Genomic DNA, 24,462 nt, shown 5'->3' with positions numbered 1-24,462 from the left:
TATTTTATTTACAAAAAAGTTCTTAGGTTCAAAAAAACATTCAGTGAACTGAAAAACTGTGGTCGGTAATATAGGTATTTAGCTGTGTCACATGCCCTTAAAGTACACTATTTTTTCAATTTTTCCCCTTTTTTGGGCGATAATGTAAAATTCATCTAATTTTGACTAACAATAAGTACGTATGCGCGTAAAAGTATTTTAATTTCATTTTTAATAATCTTTAACTACAAGACTGAAAAATTTCCAACTTTTGGAAGAAGTTTGAGTGATTTAATATATTTGCCGATATTGTAGAAAATATGAAAATTTAGGATGTAAAAAACTTTCTAAATGTTTAAGATACGAGTGAAATTGCTTTTTCAGTTTGCTGGCCATGCTGTATTAATACTTGACATTTTGTCAAAATTTTAACCGCTAAACTACGGAGGAATCGAGATTCTCTTTTCACAATTTCCTAAAAGTGAATTTCTTTGTTATTATTTATTTTTGCTAACCATAGATAGTATAAAATAAAATTTTATATTATATTCTTTGACCAGATTAATAAGAAGATTTTAATTTCACAGCAACGGTAATATTTTTGATAAAAGATTAACTATTATTAATATGTGACCATGAAACGGAAAAATTACCATCTACATCTAATTATTATGAACCTGGTTAAAAACTGTATTTAGTATCCAAATTTTGTTATATTTTTGCATTTGATAAATCACAAGAAGTTGAGGCCAGTCGAGAGTGACAAGACAGATGAAGAGAATTCGCCACTAGAAACAATCGAATGTCGATAATAATTAAGAAATTTCCGGTGACTCCCGGAACTTCCGAATGTAATCGACAATTATCGTCCGAATTACGAGCTTTGCATCCCTAGTTATTCCTAAAGTTCATTGTTTCCTGTTCCAATGTTAAATTGTTTCTACGTACGATTCTAATGGTTTTAAATAAAAATAAACTTAGAATAACAAGTAGGTACACATATATTACAAAAGTCTTTTTACATACGAAGTTTAAGATTAAAATATACAAATTCCGACATTACTTTAAAATTTTTAGATCTGGAATTCGAAAAAAATTAAAATGTCAATGTTTCCTACTTGGAGAATAGAATAAATTTCAAGATAGTAAGTACAAAATAATACAACTTAAAAGAAATGCAATTTCAAAGTTTTGTTCATTTAAAATAGTTACTATATCATATCCGACGACGAATTAAAGAAAGTTTGAATTTTTAGATGAATTACATTCAACATTTTTGGATTTCAAAAGCAAATCAGTTTAATTAGGTAGTTTAATTAACCGGTTTTCGTATTTAATACATTTTAATTCAATTTATAATTTCAAGACAATACCTTTGAAAAGACTCGTCCTAGAATATTAAAAATCTGAAAGCTTATTTGTATTTATTCATCTTTCTAGTGTTAAAGTTCAGGTCGATAGTATCTCGAATGCCCGTTTACATACAATTAGATTTTATAAAGTATTTAAAAGTATTCCAAAAAATCTGAAAAGATTCTTTAAAGATATTTCGTTCATTAAAAGTAAAAAAAAAAACATTTCAAAGCCTTCGGAAACTTCGAGTTTGAATATAATGAAAAGATTTTCATCTGTAAATTTTGTAAATGTTTGATTTAAAGCTTTATTGTTAGAGGAAATATTTACGATTTATTAATGATTTTCATTTGAATTAAAGATTATTAATAATAATTAGAATAAACAAATAATTTTCCTTAGAAAATCGTTAAATTCGTTAAGGTTTCAATTTGGAAACCTGCTAAAAAAACCTGAATAAGAAAAATTGATCAGTTTTAATTTATAAAATAAATAAAAGTATAAAGAGCTTAAGTAAAAAATATGAAATCCTTTAAAAAGAAAATAATGACCATTATAGTTTCAATTAGATTTATATTCTATGTTATTGTTTCTATTTTATCATATTTTCTTCGTACCTCAAAAATTGGTACCTACTACCCACACTCCCCTATTCATATCTTTTTCACAATTTTCACTTTTATACTACCACTGGGTGGCTGCACACCCAGGGCACCACCAGAGGTTTAAAAATTACGGTATATACAGTCATCAAAATATGACCTAAAGCTTTATTATTCGTTTTATAAGTGTGTACGCAGCGACCTTCAAGATATTCACAATCGAAGTGAATCATTGTTTGTATGTATAAAATTAGGTAAATACGTAGCGATTGTTTCGGTATCAGATGTAACACTGTCTGTAGATACTAGATAGGAACTTTTTCATTTATCTTGTCAATCAAGATTGCGAACTCTTAAGAAAGCGAATTTTCATTAACTTCTCACAATTACGAGGTAGTATGCAATTGACTTTTGCCACCAGAAGTGCAATACATAATATAAAGTATGGTATTATTTCTGACGTTTCTAATACAAAAAATTCTGTCCGAACATCTACAAGAATTTTAAGATGTTTTTAGTGCAAACAAATGATACATTATTTTATCTCGTTCACTCCTGAGATTAAACTTCACTAAAATAATGGCGGTTTTGGTGGATGGATCATGTTTGTTTTTTATTTTATTTTGAAGAGGTCTGGTTTTTTGTTTGTGAATTTATTTTAGTTTATGAACGGGTTAAACATAGGGTGAATACTGAATACGCACTTCACTATCAGCACTTTTCAAGATGGCAATTGGAAGTATTATCTGTGGAGCAAACACTCCAAAAGTGAAGCGAAAGAAGGCAAAGGTATATTTTTTTCCATTTTGATTTTTTCTGCCAACTTAGGTAAGAGTGAATTTAATCGTCTGTTGTGAAATGGTAAAATCAAATGCAGGAATTTGAATTACTTAAAAGACAAATCATTAAAAACTGAAAGCGTTTTTGATTAAATCATTTGGAATTGACCAAATTTAAATTAAATAGTTTCAAATTGGTAAAAGTATGTAATTTTTAAAAGTTCCTGGAAAACTTAAAATTTGTTCAATTTCCTATACTTATTTACCAAAACAGTTTTTGGTCTAAAAGTTATTTTCGATAATTAAAAAATATCAGACATCACGGCTTGTTCTTTACATTTGGACTACCAGCATACATTTTATTTCAAATTTTAATAAAGAATTATGCCCACAAAAGTAGATTGGATCATGTTCGCGTCTTACTTTCTCAATATTTTTTGCATGTGTAAATAATTTCATAGATTTTTATTTCACTTCTAAGCCGTACAATTATTAATTTTTGAAGATGCGTTCGAAAGTCGAGAATTTATATTTAAAGTCTTAAAAGTCGTACCAGGATAAGCATGCTTGAGGTGCCTCGGCTCGGATTTGGCCCATGTTAGTGGGATAAGGTATCTTCAAGCGCTAAATAAGCGTATATTTTAGCTGCACTGAACCTAATGTGGAAACAAATAATTCTGTAACAACATTTGTTGATTAATTTTCGAATTATTTTACAGTTACATTGCTCAGACATGCTGATTGAAATTTAGCAACAACTTAACGAGTTACGGATATTTATGTATCCTTAAAAATGTTGCTACAACTTGTTCGAAAGTTTTGATGTAGAATGTTTAATGTATTGTTCAACAACGTAATTTGTTTTTATTTATGTTTAGAATTCATGAAGGAGAATTAATTATCTTGTTTAATTAAGCTTCAGCAGATTTATATTAAATCGTTTCACATACCAGTTATGCGTTGCTTACTCTTACACTGTGTGTATTATAAAGTTGTAGGAATTTCATGCATTATCTAACCATTTTAATATTCATACGTATAAGAGTATAGATATTCATCGTAGTATTTTATGCATAGTTTATATCGTTAATACGCATTTGAGTCATACAAATTTAAATATAAATTGTGATAAAATGGATGCATCGATTGTAATTACAGAACACAGCTGAACGTTTTTTTTTTTTTTTTTTGAAAAATTTGAGTGCCGAATCCTCTTCTTTTACTTTCTAAGCAGAAATTTGTCTTATTTTAATCTCATTTTTTCAAAGTCAATTTACATTTATTCTACACATTTTTGCATATTTATGAAATTTCTATTGGACTCTAAATTCATTCAAATGATAAGAAATTTGTATGGCCTCAATATTATTTTTCTTTGTGATTCCTGTAGTATTAACATTAATAATGTATATTTTAGACAACGGAGCGTAGTTGGATAGAGGCAACTTTTCAGAAGAGGGAATGTACCAAATTCATCCCAAGTGCAAAAGATGAGCACAGGTAAGTAATTTTATTTCTTCAAATTGAAAGTTTTTTTTCAAAATTAAAATCTGAAATAAGAGAGAGGAAATATTTCCGGCAACCTTCCGAAAGTTTATAAATATATTCTTATTGTATTTTTTTACTAGTTTAAAAAAATTAATTTTCTAAAAATGTCTTTGGAAAAGTATCTACGCACAATGATGAAAAAACTTGGTTATGTAATATATGATGCGAAGGCCAATTATTGGATATGAGATCGTCGTAAACTTTAGTAAGATATCAAAAAGTTGTATTATAAAAAATTGCATATTCTCGCATAGGAAAAGTTTTATGGAAGATGGAATTTATATCGAGAAAAGAATGCGAAGTCTCGTTATAAATTAAAACATCCAGGAGACTTGAAAGTACGAAACGAGAAACCCGATTCCTGAGCGCGAATCAATTTTCATCAAAGCTTCTTATATTATTTTCAAGGAAATTAATTTAATTTCACCCCTTTGCAGGTCTCACAGTCATGTCCTAATTTCACTCTATTTTTATTTCTTCAGACGTCAGCCTTTTATTATATTATTATTTTTTCTTTTTTATTAACATTTCCGATAAAAAATTTTCATCCTGCATTCTCTTATAAATATTTTTAACTCAATAAAATAGGAACCCTTAGGTTACACATTATAAATTAAAAGTATGTATTTTGAGTTTGGCAAATATTCAAATATTTCTTTTATAATAATAATTTATTTATTAGTATTATACTGCAGTGCAAAAGTCTTTAGACACTTGAGAGTTAGAACCAGAGTGCTCATTCCCAATCAGATCTAATAATTTTCGGAGGCAAACCGTCCAGAAAATATCTTTTCGGGGTATTCATATCAAATAGAGGCAGTGTCTCCAGAACGTGGGATTTTTCGGCCCCCACTACTCTCCCATCTGGGAGCAACGCATTCAAACGTAGCGTGTCGGTGAGTCGGCTCTGCTACATGTTACATCGGTCAGCCTCGTGTAGAGCCGAAAATGCACGAGTATGAACCCGAGACTCCTCCCGAATGCACGATTCGGTTTCGCTGGCTAAATGGAATTTTGCAGGGTGTCAAGAGAATGAAAGTTCATGGGAAATTTTGTAATGACTGTTTTGTAATGAATTCTAAGAGAAAATGGAAAAACGAATAATAAAGTTTTTGTATTATTTCCTAACATTTTTAAAAATTATGTACAAGATTTTGAAGCTAAGATTTACGATTTTGCCATATTACATAATTTTAGAAAAATTAAGGAACATAATTCTTATAAAGCCTTCTCGTGCAATTCTGTGACACAATTTTTTAAAGCATGTTGGTTTAAAATATATACTTTCAAATTTGAGTAAGTTTAAGAGATGTTCAGAAATTTTGAAACGATTCGAAAATAATTAAAAATCGTAAAGATTTTTTAAAAATATTGTAAGATTTCACGAAAATGAAAAAATCGTTTTAGGTTCCTATAGAAATAATTACAATAATTTTTTATTTCGAAAAATAAATTTCAAGGGATTATTTTAAAAGATTTCAATACATTTCAAACGATTTCAAAAATTGTCAAGGAAGAATCTAGAAGATTTTGAGGCAATATTTTTTATTTTGCTGAATTTAAAAGAAAATAAGGAATTTTTTTTTAAATTGTAATGATTAGAAGGCTTAGAGAAGGTCTGACAAGGTTTAAAACAGAACTTTCTCAAGATTCGTGTGAAAAATTTTCAGGATTTTAAATTTTAACAAATGTACTTTAAGGAAAAATTTAAAAACGTTTTTAAACATATTAAGGGATTTCCTAAATTTTTAAAAAAGAATGTAAAAAAATTTTAAGGCAAAATGTTTCAATTCGGTAAGCTTAATAAATAAAAAAATCGAGTAAATTCAAGAAATATTTAGAAGAATGGAAGAGATTCAAATCGAATTTTAAATTCAGTTTTCTTTAGAAATTTAGATATTTAAAGATTTTAAAACTAAACTTTAGAAGATTCAAAGGAATTCAAAAAGCTTTGAAGGTGTTAAAAATATTTTTCTTAAAATTCCTAGGAAAAATTTATAAGACTATAAGTCAATGTTTTCCATCTTGAATTAGGGAATATAATTTTTATCGAGCCTTCCTGTGTAATTTTGTTACACATTTTTTAAAAGTATATGTTGGTTTAAAAAATGTACTTTTAAATTTGAGTAAGTGTAAGAGATGCATTTTTAAATTTAAGTAAGTTTAAGAGGTATTTAGACAATTTTTAAACGTTTCAAAAATAATTAAAACCTGTAAATTAATTGTAAATAATTTAAAAATAAATTTAACCAGATTTATTTTATGGAGACTTATCTCATGATTTTAAAAGAGCAAAACAATTCTAAAGGTAAGTCTTTGTAGCATCTTAATAATTAACGAACATATGTTTAGAATACTTTTCCTTGATTCTGGGCTATAGGGTCAAACATGGTACAAAAGACCGTCGTGAAATTTCAAATAAAAACTGTACTCTACATAAATTATTATTTTAAATTAAAGATAATAACACTTTTATAAATATTCCTAAAATTTATTTGAATATAATACACAGTGCGCTTGAAGTTTAAACTTTATGATTTTTTCGTTGTCTAAAAAAAGAATGAACAACTTCTATGGTTATTAAAGCAATTAAGTTTTTCTTCTATAGATAATTTCAGAAAATGTAGACACTTAAATTAGTCTTAACAGAATCTAAAAATTATAAAAATGAGCTAAGTGAGCACGAGCTGAAGTGAACAAAACTGGTAACTTTTTGTCTTCGAAAAATGTACACTTTTCGAATTATTTAAGAGACTGAAGAACCAACAAATTCGTAGAGAAGAAATAAAAAAGATGCGCCTTGAAATTGTGTGCAATTATCAGTCCTTAAAATTAAAATTCGAATATTTTTTTGAATTTACTTTCAGCACATTTCTTCTCAGGCGGAATCCCCACTTTTAATCGCAAGAGGTTCTATTATTTTCAATCAAAATAAGCAATGAAATCATTTTTGAAAAATTCAAAAAAACATACATCCCTGTGTACTTAAAGATATATTTTTTTACTTGTAATAAATTGTATGCAATTAAAAAAAGTTTATTTTAAAGTATATATAAAATTTGTCAAATTATTTCTGAAAATTTGGCAACATTAAAAATTGTAGTATTCAAATACTTTTATCATTTAAGAATTTTATATTAACTTTTGGTAAGATTTAATGCGCGCGCGCGTGTGTGTGTGTGTGTAAAATAAATAAATAATTAGAAAAGTTTATAAAGTTGAAAATTCATTTCTCCCATCGAAAATTAAACTATTTTGCAGAAAATTAATTTTTCTATATAAAAATGTAACTATGCCGTTTTTGGTTAAACACTTATTTTATAGTTTTAATATTCATTTTTAAGCTTGAATATTTAACAAATTTGTTGACATTTTCAACAAAAATGATCATTTTCAATTGAAAATTCATCCTTTTTGATAGAAAATTATTTTTCTTGTTTGAAAATGGATTTTTAGGTTGATAATTTAACTGTTTTGTTGAAAATTCCATTTTTTTGTCAGATAAAAAAACATTTTCTTAAACTAAAAATTTAACTCATCATTTTCGGTGGACTTTTTTTTTATTCGAAATTTTTTTATTTGAAAATGTAACAGTTCTGTTAAAAATTTGTTGTTATTTATTATTTTTTGGAAAATTGACCTTTCTCACTTAAAAATTCATATTTTTTGGTAGAAAATTATTCTTCTTGGTTAAAAATTCATCTATTTTATTTAAGAATTCATTTCTTTGATTGAAAAACTATTTTTGGGTAAAAATTTCTTTTCTTTTGTTATAAAATGGTTGAAAATTGATGTATTTTTTTTAAATTAAACTATTTTGCTGCAAATTTTTTGGTTATTAATTTATTTTTTTAACTTATAATGTAACCGTTTTTCGTTGAATAATTATCTATTTTGTTAAAAATTCGTTTTTTGTTTTGTTGTTTAAAAATTGCTTTTAAGCATTTTGAAATTCTGTTTTCGGTAGAAAATTATTGGTTTGAAAATTAAATTATTTGTTTGCAAATTCAATTTTTTGCTTGAAAGTTTAAATATTTTGTTGAAACTTTGATTTTTTTGTGTGAATAATTATTTTTCAACTGAAAATTTAACTTCAATTTTTTGTTAAACCGTTATCTTTTTAGCTGAAAATTCAAGTCTGGGGTTGAAAATTCATGTATTTTTTTAAAATTTGATCTTTCTTGGAAGAATATTAGTCGCTTTGTTGTTGAATTCATTTTTTTGGTTGAAAATTTCATTATTTTCTTGTAGATTCGATTGTTTTTATTCATTCAAAATTAATTTTTTGAAATAGAAATTTAACTGTCCCAATTTTTATTACAAATTAATCTTTATCACTTGAAAATTATCTTCTTTCGTTGAAAATTTTATTTTTTATCTGAAATTTTGACTGAATACTTATTATTTTGTTAAAAAATTTGTTTCTAAAGGTGGAAATTGAACAATTTTTTTCTTTAAAAATTACCTTTTTAGTTCAAAATTTATCTTCTTTGACGGCGAATTATTCTCCTTGTTTAAAAATTCATATTTTTATCGATAAAAATTAATTTCTTCGATTGAAAATTCGCATTTTTTGTGGTTAAAAATTAATTTTTCAACTGCAGACTGAAGTATAAATTAAAATTTTTTGTTAGAAAATGTATTTTTAAAAGTTATTCCTTAGGTTGAAAATTTATCTATTTTGTCGCAAATTCACTTATTAGTTGTTGAAAATTAATTGTTTACTAAAAATATGACTAAGATATGCAGCACTAAATTGGAAACGTTTTAGACCCAGAAATCGTGTCTCCTATATCTATTTGCATTAAGTAAATTATATTTTCCTTTTCGCAATGATTCTAATGATTGAAATGATTCTAAGGTAACTCGCGATTTCAAAACCATAATACGTTTGAGGAGCAGCTAGATCGTCATTCATGACATGATCTAAGAATACACGGTCTAGCCATCAGCTCCCTCAATTCCGTCCCCATTCGCACTCCACCACCTTTAGCCATCTTGGTTATCATAGCAACCGTTAGCGTCTCGGTCTTCACTCAAAAGATTTCATTTCACTTCCTTTCAAATATACTTCATTCTCGCGCGCTCACTTATCCAATATGGTTAAAAGTGGTGGAGTTGCTCCTTATTGGTTAACTTTTTTTTAGTAGCGTGTGGCTAGACCGTGTATTCTTAGATCATGATTCATGAAGTCAGGAGAGCTCGGATTTCGGCTCGAGCATTTTCGGCTTTACACGAGGTTGCTCTTCGCAGCATTTAACAGAGCCGACTCACCGACATGCTACGTTTGAATGTGTTGCTCCCAGAAGGGAGAGTGTTGGGGCCGAAAAATCCCACGTTCTTGAGACACTGAATAGAATAGACTTAAAGGATCAGAATGCTTTTCCCGATCACTACCATCAAAGTACGTTATCCAGTATTGGGAAATATCTTAAAGAAGTATGATAAGGATTTTATCGTAAGCGGAATTATCGAAAAATTGAGAGCAGCCTAGAAAGAATCGGTTGACGCATACATCTTTAACGACATTAAAGATCTCTTAAAACATCTAGATAAATGTTTTTTTTTTCAGCTTGCTGGCCTTAAAATACATGACTTGCTCACACTTCCTTTTTTTCAGAATTTGCTTAGAACTAACTATTAAAAACTAAAATTCATCCATACCATAGCTCTAAGCCCACTTGCTCTTATAATCGTGCCTTCAACGCTTTGGCTTACCTCGCACGCTTGTCCTTACTTTTTCGCTTTGCCTCGCATTGCGAAACTCTGCCTCCACGGCTAATACCGAATACTTATCTGCTATTTATAATATTTACATTTTCCTTATATCTAATTTCTCTCCTATTGACAATAATTCCTTTTCAATTCGTATTCCCCCTTTTCTTCTTCTCCATCTTACCCAACACCTCCTTCATCCATGCCACTACCCTTTTACCACCCCTTTTATGCATCAATGCTTCCGTGCTTATCCTACTCCTTTCCACCTCCTCACAATCCTCCAACCAGTGTAACAAGCATGCATCCCCCTTCCCGCCTTCAAGCATCCGATTCTCATCCATGCTATAAGCTCCTAACTTCCTTTCTCTGCTTTCTCGCACAAATATTGCGCTTTCCCTCTTTCCATGTCGTTTTTCTTAACCATCTCATATACCTTCTTTCCTCGTGTATCCTTCTCACATTTACAAGCTCGACTCCCCGTTATAATCCGTCAACTCGTTCTTCCCGCCTCCCTCCTGACAATATAATTAGGCGTATTCCTTGCCAAACCCAGTGTCCAGTTTACATACCTCTCCTGTATCCTATTTAGCTCCTCACGTTCCTTCCCCCTACCACACCTCCACTCCATTAAATAATACACTCGTCACTAGTGGTTTAAACAATTTTATTCTCCTTACAAAATCATCCGAGAATAACTTTTTTTCAGCCCCCACACCTGCCTCATCACTAAATTTTCCCTTCTCCCTCTCACTCTCTTTTATATAATCCTCCACTCCGCTATTCCTCCGAAACAGGAGGCCCAGGTACATAAACTCGTTTACCTACTGCACCACCTTTCCCTTCCACTCTCACTCACCTCTCTTATCTCCTCTACCTCCTTTACTGAACACCAATACCTTGGACTTTTTCGAACTAAGCTCTAACCTATTCTTATACAAGTATCTTCTCAACCTTTTCATCGTCTCCTTCAAAGCCTCCTCACACCTTGCTAACAGCACTATGTCATCTTTATACCCGAGTGACCATTTCCTAACCACTCCTACCCGAAATCCTCCTGCCACTCCGGCCTCTAACTTAGTTTCCCTTTCCGCGATTAAAATCACAAAAAGCGGTGGACTAAGCGGACATCCTTGCCTCAACCGCCTATCTATAGAGAAACCCTCCGAAAATCCCTCCCCTCCTCTCACCATATATTTCGTCTATTTATTTACCTCCTTTACCCTCTCGATCATGCCTCCGTCCACACCCCTCTCCTCCATCGCCTTCCACAACCTACCTATATCCATCTAAGGGAACGCGCCTTTGAGACCACAAAAAAACGTACACTTTCGTAGCCTTCCTCTCTAATTCTCTATCCACCACATTCTGCAAGACGTAAGTACTGCCGATAGTGTTCCTTCCCTCCCTAAAGTCCGCCCTCGTCTCAGTCAACACGCCTTTCCCCTCGACATCGTTCCGCAGCCTATCCGTCAACACCATCGCGTATACTTTGTACGCAGTATTTATTAGCGTAATCCCTCAATAATTTTCCTGTCTATCCTTATCCACTTTTAATACAGTCGCTCGATCAACCCCTCCCTCCACCTTTTTGGGAATCCCTTCCCCCTCCACATTTTATTCATTGCCCCCTTCAGCCTCTCTCACCACTTGTGTGCTACACAGCCACGCTTCGTTTCGTACCCCATCCAGCTCTGGTGCCTTAGACCTTCTCAATTTCCTTATCTGCTTCTCTATATTCTCGGCATTCAGCTTCTCTCCATCTACCTACCTCGTTCTGCTAATCCCCTCATCACTCTTCTGTGAATCTGAGTCCTGAAATGATTCTTTAAAAAATGCCTTCCATTCCTCGATACCTATATTCTTACTTGTCCCTATCTTACGTTTATTAAACCTATTTATTATCGTGCAAACGTCCCCTTCTGTCTTAACACTCATAAACTACTCTTCCTGATCTGTCTCCGTACGATTTCAACTGGAAGCATCGGCTGCTCTCGATTTTTTGATAATTCCGCACACGAAAATCTTCTTATTATACACCTGTAAGAGGAGATTTTCTACGCTTTCAAAGTCAAAAGCGAAAGTTCTCAAAGCTGATCTGCATCCATTGAATTCAGAAATACTCGATAACGTGCTTTGGTGAAGCAACCACCAAATTGAGAGGAGCAGCAAAGGAAACAGTTGACGGATACGCCTTGAACGACATTAAGGGTCTGTTAAAACACTTAAAAAAGCCTTTTTCGAGCGGTAGCGATTTTAATTACTACTATCAGGAATTAGTAAGAATCACAATCCTTCATGCTGAAATAGTATCTAAGTACGCCGCTCGAGCAAGGAATCTCATACGTGAAGTAAAAACTTGCCTCACCAGTACTGATCGGGGAGAACATTGTGATGATTTACAGTTTACTTGAAGCGATTGACCCGAAAGGATATTTCCTGGGCGGTTCATCTCCGGAAATTAAGAGATTTGATTGGGAATGGGCACTCTGGTTCTAATTATCAAGTGTTCAAAGAGTTGTGTAAGGCAGTGTATTTATTGAAAGTGGACATACCATGTCACGTGCGACAAGTCTCTGCAGCAAATCCAACCTGTAGAATGTCACATCTGCGGTATCACACAGAAATAATGTAAGATCACACCTCTACCCCTTTTCCAACATCACTTGGGGGGGGGGGGGAAGGCACCCCTGTGACTGGACACAGAAATAATATTGATAGAATCCCTTTCCACTGGTGACAGAAGCCGCTAGGTAGAGATACCGCAGTTGTAACATGCCGCAGATAATGCACGCAGATAAGACATGTGTTAGATGTAACATGCTGCAGATGTGACATGTTGCAGATATGACATGGTGCACATGCACTTTTGCAACAACGAAAAAAGTCAATAATTTTTTAATTCAAAAACCTTGAAGATGAAATCTTAGTGATAGTTCCGAAATTAAAAAGAATTAAAATCCGTAAATTATCTGAAAATAGAAATAACATTTTTTTCGTATTTTAGCTACTATTTTTACAAATGAAACCGTGGTGCCTGCAATTGGGATGAATTAGAGAATCTGAAGGGAGAGCGGAGACATGGGGTACTATTAAATTTGATTGGATCGAGTGCGCGATTTCAAATTAACAATTGTAAACCTATTTCGGAAGAACGAGTTACCCTCGCATTTTTGAAGTGTATACTTTAAAAAACTGCTGTTCAAGAAAAATTTATCTAAAGTTGGCGAGTGCTATAAACACACATGTTTTCTTTTTTCTTTAAACTAGAAATACACCAAGCTATCGCTTTCAGTTCAGGATCTTAGATTGCCTGCAAATAGCCTTAACCAAAATTCGAGGGGATCCAAACATTAACAGTCAGGGCCGTCTAAGTCGTTTCCAATTTGAATATAAATATATTGCGCAATATTCTTGAGAGAGTACCCGCCCACTGCGTCTTTTCGCTACGCTGCTGGTATTTTTCATACACGAGTGGCAAACGTATCACGCCCCGAGAGCTGAGAAACTGTGAGGGCCAGCAGTTCTAGGAAGCCGAGACTGGGGGGTGGGGGGAGGGGGGGGGGTTAGAGAACAAGAGTTTGGGGTATACCTTCTTCTAATTGTATTTAGATCCTGTTATAATTTCCTTTTTAAATCAAAAAATAATTATTTGTACCTCGCCTTGCAAAAATACGAATATCTCCTAAAGTAGAACCGGCCGTAGGGCCCTTTTTATTCGGATGCCCACGTATATACTTAAAAATGTTCATAAGCAAAAGAAAGAATAAAAATTACAGTGTTCAAAGTTTTTGCATCCCATGAAAATATCAAGCTTTCCGGTACAGAGGCATCCATTAGAGGGGGAACATGTCTCAATTCTCCCTGGAGGATCTTTTGGATAAATTAGGAACAAGTAATTTGAACTAAATGGGACTAATAGATAAACAGTTTGCAACACCATGTTTTGAAACAAAACAGATGCACACTTAACACTCCTCATTCTGCGCGGCACAAACTGTCTAACAAAGTTGACTTAGCCAACTTAGGACACTGCTTCATTATTAATTTACCCATTTTTTTCCACCAGAGATTGTAATAGAACCACTGAAGAGATATATTACTTTTTTTAACCCATTCCTCTTCGTTAGCCTGTGCAAAACTAACTAATACAGCATACAGCTTATGTAATATTTCGCTTAAAACACTCCGTTTCTGTTTCGTATTCATCGATTCTACTTTAAATTTTTTGTTAATCATTTTAAGAATTTCAATTTCATGTTTCCGTTGATGTCATATATTTCTCTCATAAATTTCATTATCGCATTTATTTCGTCTACTCGCTTCTTAGATGAAACATACAAATTGTACAAACAAAAAGCTTGATTGATAATGAATTTTTAGAAAGCTTGTCATTTATTCTGTTTGGAAATATTGAATTGGATTTCAGGAGGATAATTATGTATAAGCGTGTTAGTTTCGTGAAAAAGGTAAAGTTCAAAAGAAACTTTAATTATTTTACGATCAAAGAATGATTATTTTTTATTTGTGGGATAAGCCACTGCGCTTCATTTTTTAATTTTGAAATCGTAATGTCTATTCATTAAAAGTTTATAATCCTTTTGAAAAATATGGGGTTAGCAGTTTCGTTAAATAAAGCTACATTAATTTTGTTATCTTTACAAGAATGAAAAGAAAAAACCTGCTTTTTAAAAGTATTTATCATTTTTATTGAATATTTGCATTTACACACACTTATAGCACCTGTCGATCATTTATTCATCCATTTCTGTTTGATTTACTTTTCTTTTTTTTTATTACGTTTATAGGTTGGAAGAAGTACAGGGAGATAAGAATGCAGAATACGACGTGATTACCACTTCCAGGTGAGGCACAGTGGCGCAGGGTGCATATTCGTGCTTTAATTGACTGACTTCCTTTGTACAGATTAGTAAAAGATGAAAAAGTTGTTGAAAATCAATCTATCGGGTTTTCTGCTCCAATGCAGTGAAAAAGCTCATGCTGGCTTTAGTTTGTTGCTTCTTCCAAATGATTTAAACATTGGCAATTTGTAATCCTGCTATGTTAGTAGGGTTTCAATTTATTCAAATTTAGTACTCGTAGAGTTTCAAAAACGAAAGAAAATATTAGAGACCAAATACATTTCATATCAGGCAAGTTGACCATCTTTGAATCGTAAAATTAGTCACCGAGAATAGTGTGTCCCAGGCCTAAGTCTCCGGACTTATATGGCTTTATATAAATAAATAAAAATCGAAAACTCCTCATCCAAAAATAAGTTGAAGTTTTTAAGTTATAAAATATTTTGGCTAGACTAATCAGGAGCACGGTATAAACAGTCGTGCGGGCGTGAGCGGGAGCCCTACGTGGTTTTATTAAAGTAAGCGTCGAGGTGGGGCTAAAGACGGGTGACTGATTTTTGGACAAGGAATTTTCGATTTATTCTTAAAATATTTGTATAAAGCCCTATAAGTCCGGACACGTGAGCCTGTGACACCCTGTATAGGTTATGCAGTTATTAAAAGGAATAGAGACTCGGGATTCCCCGAGTTTCTCCTGATTGTTTTTAACGCCAAGTCATTGCGGTAGCGTTTATTGGCGCGAACATCGACATACAGCACTCGAACTCTGACTACGGCTGTCAGTCAGAAGTGGAATAGGGAATAGAAAGAGGACAAATCGAGAAAGTCGACCTGATGACTCATCCTCCATATGCTTTCATTAGAAAATGGTCAATTGACCGATCGCCATCCTTAGAAAAGGAAAGGTCGACTTTCTCGATTTATCATCTCTTTCTGTTCCCTATTCGACTTATGACGACCGCAGGCAGCGAACCAGTATTATATGTTGATGTACACGAAAAAACATATTTTTTGCGTGAAAAAAAATCAGAAATATCTATGAAACGAAGGCTTAACAGAATGCATTCATGATTTTGTGGGAAATTGATCATTTTGATGTTGCTAAACGGACGTTTCAATTAGCATTTCTTACGCGAGTATAAAAAAATACATTGTTATTTGGAGGAAATCAGGCGACACGTATTTTTACATTTTATGATCTGCGAGAAGTCTCTATGAAGTTATGAGTTTTTGAATTTTTAAGTTTGTTTCATGCAAAAAAAAGTTTACGGATCTAAATGAATAACGTTTGAAAAAAGATAAAAATAACAAAATGGCGAGGGCTTGTTTAAACATGTAAAGAGTCTACTTATTTTACACACATGCAATAGGTTAAATGACTACGGCAGGATCTTCTTGGGAGAAACTGCCATCCTATCCATGGAAACGCCACTGATTCCAAGCAGAACTGCAGTAAATCACACCTATATCTATTTCTGTCGACCCTGAGATGAGTTGCCACAGGGCATGACGAAATCACGATCGGTGGGCGAACTCTCGTTGTGTGTTAAAAACACGGAGCGACCTTAGGATGGCAGCCCTTTGCATCCATATCGCAGGTTTACGAGCCATTGATAGCTTCGGACCTCCGCGAGCACCGATCACAAGGACAATCATTTTAACGATGCCAGGCCTCGAGTGTGCAATGGAGAATGCTGTCCGAAACTCTCAGTTCCAGAAAATTCGGCACTTTACGTTAAGCCTGGTCTACAATCTTCGCAAACAACCCTTTGCGGCACCGCAAGCGCCGCGCCATAAATAACCGAGAGCGAAAAGTTGGTTTAACTCAACTTTTCGCGCCGCAACCTTCTCGCGTGATCTCGCGTATAATGTCAGAGGATCAATCAGAGCGTTTCATCACATAACCTCGTACCACAACACGTTTGTGGTATCGTCGACACTGAGTTCGAGTGATTTTGTTTTGCATTTGTCTGGATTTTTTGTTGGTTTGGTGTGTTATATGAGAAACATTTTGAGTTAAAGAAAACACTGCAGAGAGCTAATTGCGGGTCAGAGGATCCATTGTAGAGGCGAAAAATATCGACTGTCAAAGCGCGACGCGAAAACACCGCAACGAGCTATTTGCGGCGATTGTAGACCATCCTTTATGGGTAATGGACTATCTCCCTCGCAGTGTTCGACAGGGCAGGGTCGCGGCCAGCACCGTGAGAGCGACACAAATGGTAGTAAAGCTCTCTCAGGTCCGAATTGCGTCTGGAGAGATGCGTCGTCAGTGTGTGCATTATACGCTCTGCACCTATTGCTTGGAACTTCTTGACGTAAAATGCGTCTGCGGTATACAAAAGTGGAAATGACACCGTCCTGACACGCGAAAATAAAACGTTCTATGCGTGAATTGAGTACGGATGATTTTAAGAAAGTATACCTTAGTTGCTTCAAGAAGGACTGATGTTCTACATGTCTGTGAAAGTTTTTGTGCATTTCTTATCGAGGATCTGCTGGGGAAAGTTTTGACCTTTGCTTTCTTTACTTAGACTTAGAAATGAGGCATCTAGATGGAGTAATGCTCATTCCACACTTTCGATTTTAAGATTCAGGCCAAGGTTCTGGGCCGCAAGCTTTGTAAAGGAACGCTCCTTTGCCAATTATTTCGGGACTCTTGACCATTTTTAGGACCATTTATGTCGGCTGTCAATTTGACGGTGTGGGATGCACAATCGCGGAAGGGATGAATTGATATGCAAGCTCTTCTACATGTGCATGATCTTACACGTGGCAATCTTGAGGGTCTAGAGCTCGTGCTTCGCTCATTGAACTACCCAAAACGAGTAGAGTAGAACCGGGGTGGCAAGTATGTTAGTCGCAGATATCTTATTTAAAGCCGACAGATTGGACTTTGTCGACGGAAAGGCTTGTATCTGCTTCAAATAGCGTCCTTCACTAATTTTATATCCTGAATGCAGATTTCAAACATGTCTAAGCATGGATAGGTCTCTCAAGTGTCAAGATGTCTAATAACGCATTAATGAGCTTAAGGTCCTTGGAATAGGCAGTAATTCGTCCTCTCTTTAGATGAATCTTGACACACTTATCCATTGTCTAATCCAAGGAACAGTGTTGGATGTCATCTCGTGTAAATTTTCTAATCGTGCTTACCTTCTAGGACATAAGGAGCAGGTTCGAGGTGCGTCAGGATTGGTTGCTTTAAAGAACAATGGTTGTAGCTTCCTTATCCTATAACATCTCATAACAAGTTTAAAAAATAATAATAATGAAGAAATGCCAAGAAATTGTGTGAGGTACAAGTTATACAGTTGCGAGACTATTTTATAACAGCAAGCAAGATGTTGCGCATTACAATACCATCTGTAAACCGGATCTCGAATATACGCCCTTGAATTTGTCCTCAGAGGTAGTCTTGAATATCAGGGCAGAAACCATAGAGGAATTAGAAAAGCAATAGAGAAACAATGTCATCCACGTCAAGCATCCCAAAACGTTAGATCAACATGAAATGGGTAGTTAGGCATATAATATTTGGCTAAAAAAGGGAGTCCTGTTTCCAGAAACGGAAGGATTCGTCATTGCCATTCACAACAAAAATGTGTTCGTGACTAATGATATATACCTTGACAGCTTCGTACAGACTATACAAAAATGCCTTTTATATGTTGTTCTGTAACCATCTTAAGCCTGAGAGAAAAATGAGCTTCCTCAATTATAATTCTTCTGATTATCTCGAACATTTAGAGGCGAGTGATGCCACCTTCAATGCTCTCGGAGATATACAAACAACAGCGGTAAAAAATTAACTTCAAAATACATTATGCTCCTTTTTTAATGTGTAGTAGAACATCTTCGCAAAAGATTTCGAACATAGTGTCAATTTAATTCGTAACATCGTCAACTAATCAGGCACTTCGCCTGATGACGAAAAAAAAAAAACGGTGATAGAAAACCGACAAAAAGTTGAGAGAAAAAAACAATAATGCATCTGTCACTGATAATACATACCGAGAGTACACTTTGTAGAAAGTTTCGAAAATAAAAAGAAATCCAATTTAAGAACAAAAAATTCCTAAAAGATATTGAGCTGAAACTATCTTAAGTCAATAGTTTTTTTAAACTTGTAATGCCGTACATACTGACTGTTAATTTGTGTTCGTGACTGACAATACATATCGAGACAGCTCCGTGTAGAGGTTTAGTGTATGCGCGGGCAGGGAACCTCAATGGATCCTAATGCCTAAGAGATATTTGCTGTAAACGTGTTGAGAAGTAAAGCCTGAGGCTTTCTTCGTTTAATCTACTAAAAACTTCTCGCGTTGACGACAGTCTCTGGCATCAAAGTAGCGTATCATAAGTACCTGCTTTCTAAAAAAAAAAATATTTTGACGATAAACATTTCCAGGATTTAAAGTTGGTCAGCCTCCGTGATTGGAAACGGATTTAGTCTCGGGGTTTCACCTGATTTCAATATTTAGTACTTGTAGAGTTTCAAAAACGAAAGAAACTATCAAAGATAAAAACGCCAGCAACACTGGAAAAATGGAAAAATTATTTTATGAATCACAAAAGTAAAAAGATGCTCACAGAAAGAAAAATAAAGTTTTTATTACTTTTTTCAGTGCCTTCATAAGAAAAGAAATAAAAGAGGAAGAAAGTATTTTATGATGGAGTTAATTTAAACTCTCGATGTTTAAAAGACGAATTCTTTTTTCTCATGTGAAACACGTATCTAAAATACGAAATTTCGTTATTTTACTTCAATCTACAATAATTTATTATTTTAATTATCTTTTGTTAAATTTGGATAGTCATAAACAGATCAGATTATGTTTTTTATGTTTTACAACTTATGTTTTTCAGTTTTCCATCTTGAAATTGTACAGAATTTTTAAATTTAATATGGTACAAGAAGAAAATTTGGAAACAAACAATAGGCATTCATGACTGTGGTTTTAAAAATATTTTGACGAGAATTCAAAGAAAACGATTCTAGAATGCTGAGTTCACTTTGAAATGTCTTGAAACTTGTTTTTTGTCCGATAACATCTCTTCTTACTTTACACTTCTGTGCATTCAAAATTGTGGAATCGGATCTCAAATTTATGCAGCATTGACAAGATATGAGAATATTTTCTGAGAAAAAGAATTTATGAAAAGAAGTAAGAAAAGATATTCTCGAATTCTAACAGCTTTTATGTGTATTATTTATTTAATTTAGATATTTTCATATTTTCAATGTAGCTTTATTGATCACACATTATCTCATTAAATTTTGAGTCATCTGTTTGAAACTTTATTTCGCTTTTTCTGTTTCTCTTATTTGTTATGTAAAGTTTTGCTTTCAGACACCTGTTTAATTACCCATCTTCCACCTGAGTTATGCTTTGCATTTTTTACACTTATTTCACGTAACGATTCTTCCATCCTCCTTATATAATAAAATCTTAAACAATCCACGCTTTAAACAATTGAAACGACACTTGTAAATTGAGTAACGCTTGGCAATTTACGCTATTGAATATGATTATGCTAAACGAATATTTTTAGTTTAATTTAATGGTGTAGTTTGAAATATTTTCCCAAAGTCCGAAGCATTGCAAGTTTATGAAGAGTAAGGGGAATTAGGGACCATGCGTAAATTACGTAAGACTTTTGAGAGGAAGGGGGTTCAGTAAAATGTTATGGTATCTACAAATAGACGAAGGTTGGGGAATTTTTCTCGATGCTTAAATTGTTTAACTATTAAATTCTAAAAATCTTCCTATAGATTAAGGTTTCATAGCAGAAACCTTTATTCTACAACTTTATTTTTTTAGAACTTTAATATTTATAGAAAAAATCTTCTATATTCTCAACATTTCTTTGTATATTGCTGTATTAAGCAGCAATTAAATTAAAATATGCAAGGTTTAATTTCATATATGAATCTTTACATTATCTTTGCATGAAATGTGTCTCCGTATAAAAATTTTCATTTATTTACTTTAATGACCAATTTTATAAACCAATTTAGTTTTTTGGAAGCTTATTAATACGAAATAGTTTGAGTTTTGTGCTTTTAAATTAAAAAACAAAAACTTATTCAACTTAATTAAAAAATTAGTTTCTTCAAATAATATTGCCAATTCGTTCGCATTATAGTAAGGTAAAAGTATAATATTTTTTAGTTTCAAACAATTAGAGAGGCCTTATTTCTCAACCAATTTAACTGTGAAATTCATCGATTATGTATGCTTTCCAACCGAAATGTTGACGTTTTCACAAACTTTTCGTGATCATGAACCTACATTAATCGTAAAATTAATAAGTATTTTCAATGTTGTTAACATTTCCTAAAATACGAACTCACATGCAAATATTTCCGAAAATATATTTGTTTCAAAAACCTTATTTTATCCCTTGCACTTCCTTTATTGTAAATAATTGTCCTGTCTTCTAATCAATTATATGGAAATTTACAACTTTTTTACCTGTTAGAATAAAAAATACAATTTAAAAAATGGGTGAAGAGGGATGCTTCTGAACCTAATGACTGAATTGAAAAAAATTTAGATGTTGTTGCGGACATTCCTATACTCATCATTGTGGGAACGGCGCGGATGTTCAGAGCTTTCCAAACAGTGCAGCGGCAGAACATGAACGAGAATTTTGGGCTCCGGGAAAGAACACTCGTTCCTCTCCAACCGACGCATACGGCACCATAGAATTTCAAGGTCTTCCACATCCGACAAAAGCTCAAGTACGCCCTAAATTAATTACTCTTTACTGTTCTTTGTGAATTTCTGTTATTGTTTCCACAATATAAGAATTAATTCAATTAAAGGCTAGGGAATTTGGACTCGATGGACTTGCCACTTTTCAGATAGTGTTTAATTATTGTTAAAAAACATCCATTCATAATTTTTAAAAAGGCGTCCGCAAGGTAATAAAATTAATTACAATATATTAAGTAATGATGAGTATTTCTTTTTTAATGCTTTTCTTTATTTCGTTTATAAAACATTAGATTTAAATACCCTCAAATTGCAATTAATATTTATTAAGGAAAATGGAAAAAGGTGACTAGGTTGACTGAAATTTCTGTGAACTCATACCAAATATTTTCAGTTCGTCTAGAGTCTAGACACTTTGTTTTAAGAATGTTAATTGATTTTCAAGGTTTTTTGTTATCTATATTCGCAAAATTTGATTGAAGTGGACTACAGCGGATCGATTACTACATATTTGTAGGTACTTTTTTTTTATTTCAAAAAGGTTAAAAACTGGGGGGAAATATGGCAGTTGCCGCAAAACACATTTTTATTATTATTTCTTGCGGTGAGCACGAACTCCGTATGGGAATATACGAATTAAATCTTGTTGGTTTTTTATTTTAGATAATCCGTTCCAGAGTTATCATGCTTACTACAAGTAATAATAAAAAACATGTTCTGCGGCAGCGGCATATTTCCCCCAGTTTTCAACATTTTTCAATGAAAAAGTACTTATTAATATCTAGTAATCGATCCTATCGAGTCCATTTGAATGAAATTTTGTCAACATGCCTAAAAAATCTTGAAAATTCCATTGACATTACTAGATATAACCCTGTTGAACCTAAGAACTTTTTTTGTAAATAAAATATCGAGCTGAAACTTTGGGAAATGTATTAGAGTACAATAAAGTACGTTTAGGTACTGCATTTTGGTAGAACTTCACTGAAAATTATTTCATCTTTTTTCTGAACCTCAACATTTTTTGAACGTTCGAACTTTTTTTATACATAAAACATCGGTCTCAAACTTTGAGAAATGCAAGAGCCGAAAGAAAACTACGTTTAAGTACGAAGCTTAGAAATAAAAGATGTAAAAAAATATATTTCAAAATTCAATTTCAACGGCATCAGCCGGCAACGTTGTACACGAAAATACGAACCCTGGCGGCCACTAGACGAGGCTCTAGAGGGTTCGTATTTTCGTGTAAAACGTTACCGGCTGATGCCGTTGGAATTGATTGTTAAAATTTATTTTTTTACATCTTTTATTATGAAGCTGTGTACTCAAACGTAGTTTTCTTTCGGCTCTTGCATTTCTCAAAGTTTGAGACCGATATTTTATGTATAAAAAAAGTTCGAACGTTCAAAGAATGTTGAGGTTCAGAAAAAAAGATGAAATAATTTTCAGTGAAGTTCCTAACAAAATGCAGTACCTAAACGTACTTTATGGTACTCTAATACATTTCCCAAAGTTTCAGCTCGATATTTTATTTACAAAAAAAGTTCTTAGGTTCAAAAAAACATTCAGGGAACTGAAAAACTGTGGTCAGTAATATAGGTATTTAGCTGTGTCACATGCCCTTAAATATGTCTATATTAAGTTTCCAAAAATCAGTGTTTCAAAATTTAATCTTTTCCACTTCAAAAGCTTTTCAAGTTACATGATTACTAATAATTCAAAGAGTTTAAAATTAGTCAATTTTCAATAAAAATGCTTTCATCTTTAAGGTTTTTCAAATCAATAAATTGTTCTAAAAATTTAAAAAAATTTGCCTCTGCGCTTGCACAACACATTGCACGCTAGGCTTACAGTTACAAATTTGATGTTCCACTATTCAAATTAGTTAGTTATATCACGGAAGGGAACTATTCAATTTACAAGTAGAAGGTTTGAAATGAAAAACCGTGTGATTTGAAAGGTTTTCTCAACAGTAGTTTTGTTTACCATTGTCGAATTTAAAATTGATGAATTTTAAAGGCTATAACATAATGAAGCTCTAATTTTTAAGACTTAATATTTATTATTCAAATTAGAACGTTCTAAATTTTAAATTTTAGTTATGAAATACCTAAAGTTAACTTAATTTACAGATTTCGTATATGTTTTATGTTGCCGAAAATGCATCTTAAGACGTAATTTCATTTTAGAAATAATTGTAATGATAACAAACAAGTATATTTTTTTAACATTACGCAGCCACACAAAAAAAGTGTGCGGATCTGGTAACAAGACACACGTATTCCTATGGATTTTGGGGCGCTGAATTCAAATTCGGTATCAAAAATCACCCATCACGTCATGATTGAGCCATAACTTCAAAAAATGACGAAAAATCATGCACTGAAGCAAATAAATTTCAAAATAATGCCAGTGATGCAAATTTTCACTTCAAAAACATGTCGACAACTGTAAAGGATCAACACTTGCCTGATATCAACTTATTTAACAAAACTTTACCCAACAGAACCTGACCTCACTTAACCTGAATTAACAGAAATTTATTGAACTACACGTAAAGCCCTGGAAGCATATTTTCTCAGTAGCAAATGTGTGCTACATCGAATGGTCAACTCGAGCCTAACCTAAAAATAAATCTAACCTAACCTAACCTTACCTCACGAAACACAATTAAACTGATTGTGTTGTCCGGTTGTGTTTGCGGTACCGTTCGAATCAGCTTGGGCTTAACCTGCAAAGAGGTCAAACCTATCCCAACCTAAAAAAACCTAACCTAACCTGACTTCACGTAACACAATTGAACTCATTGTGTTGTCCCGTTGTGTTTGCGGTACCGTTTCATTCAGCTTCGGCTTAACCTACATAGAGGTTTAACCTATCCTAACCTAATAAAACCTGACCT

At 32.9% G+C, this 24,462-nt stretch overlaps 1 protein-coding gene across 11 annotated transcripts in view; it reads left to right on the top strand.

Annotated features, from left to right (window-relative positions):
* Positions 1 to 24,462, top strand: part of LOC117168887 (transient receptor potential cation channel trpm) — a 102,790-nt gene that overhangs the window by 11,908 nt on the left and 66,420 nt on the right. For 4 of the 11 annotated variants that reach the window (XR_004466569.1, XR_004466567.1, XR_004466566.1 and 1 more), the window contains exons 4-7: positions 2,597 to 2,723; positions 4,131 to 4,213; positions 14,785 to 14,841; positions 21,400 to 21,586. Coding sequence is in view for 1 of the 11 variants with exons in the window: in XM_033354795.1 (XP_033210686.1) it covers positions 2,661 to 2,723; positions 4,131 to 4,213; positions 14,785 to 14,841; positions 21,400 to 21,586 (390 nt within the window). In the remaining 10 variants the exon portion in view is untranslated. Of the gene's footprint in view, positions 1 to 2,312; positions 2,328 to 2,596; positions 2,724 to 4,130; positions 4,214 to 14,784; positions 14,842 to 21,399; positions 21,587 to 24,462 lie in introns of those variants that run through there. The other 7 variants (XR_004466572.1, XR_004466571.1, XR_004466575.1 and 4 more) reach the window with 5 other exon arrangements.

The sequence above is a fragment of the Belonocnema kinseyi genome, chromosome 3, assembly GCF_010883055.1.
Source record: "Belonocnema kinseyi isolate 2016_QV_RU_SX_M_011 chromosome 3, B_treatae_v1, whole genome shotgun sequence".
NCBI lineage: Eukaryota > Metazoa > Arthropoda > Insecta > Hymenoptera > Cynipidae > Belonocnema > Belonocnema kinseyi.
Note: the sequence above shows the minus strand (reverse complement) of the source record. Positions and strands in the feature narration are given on the sequence as shown.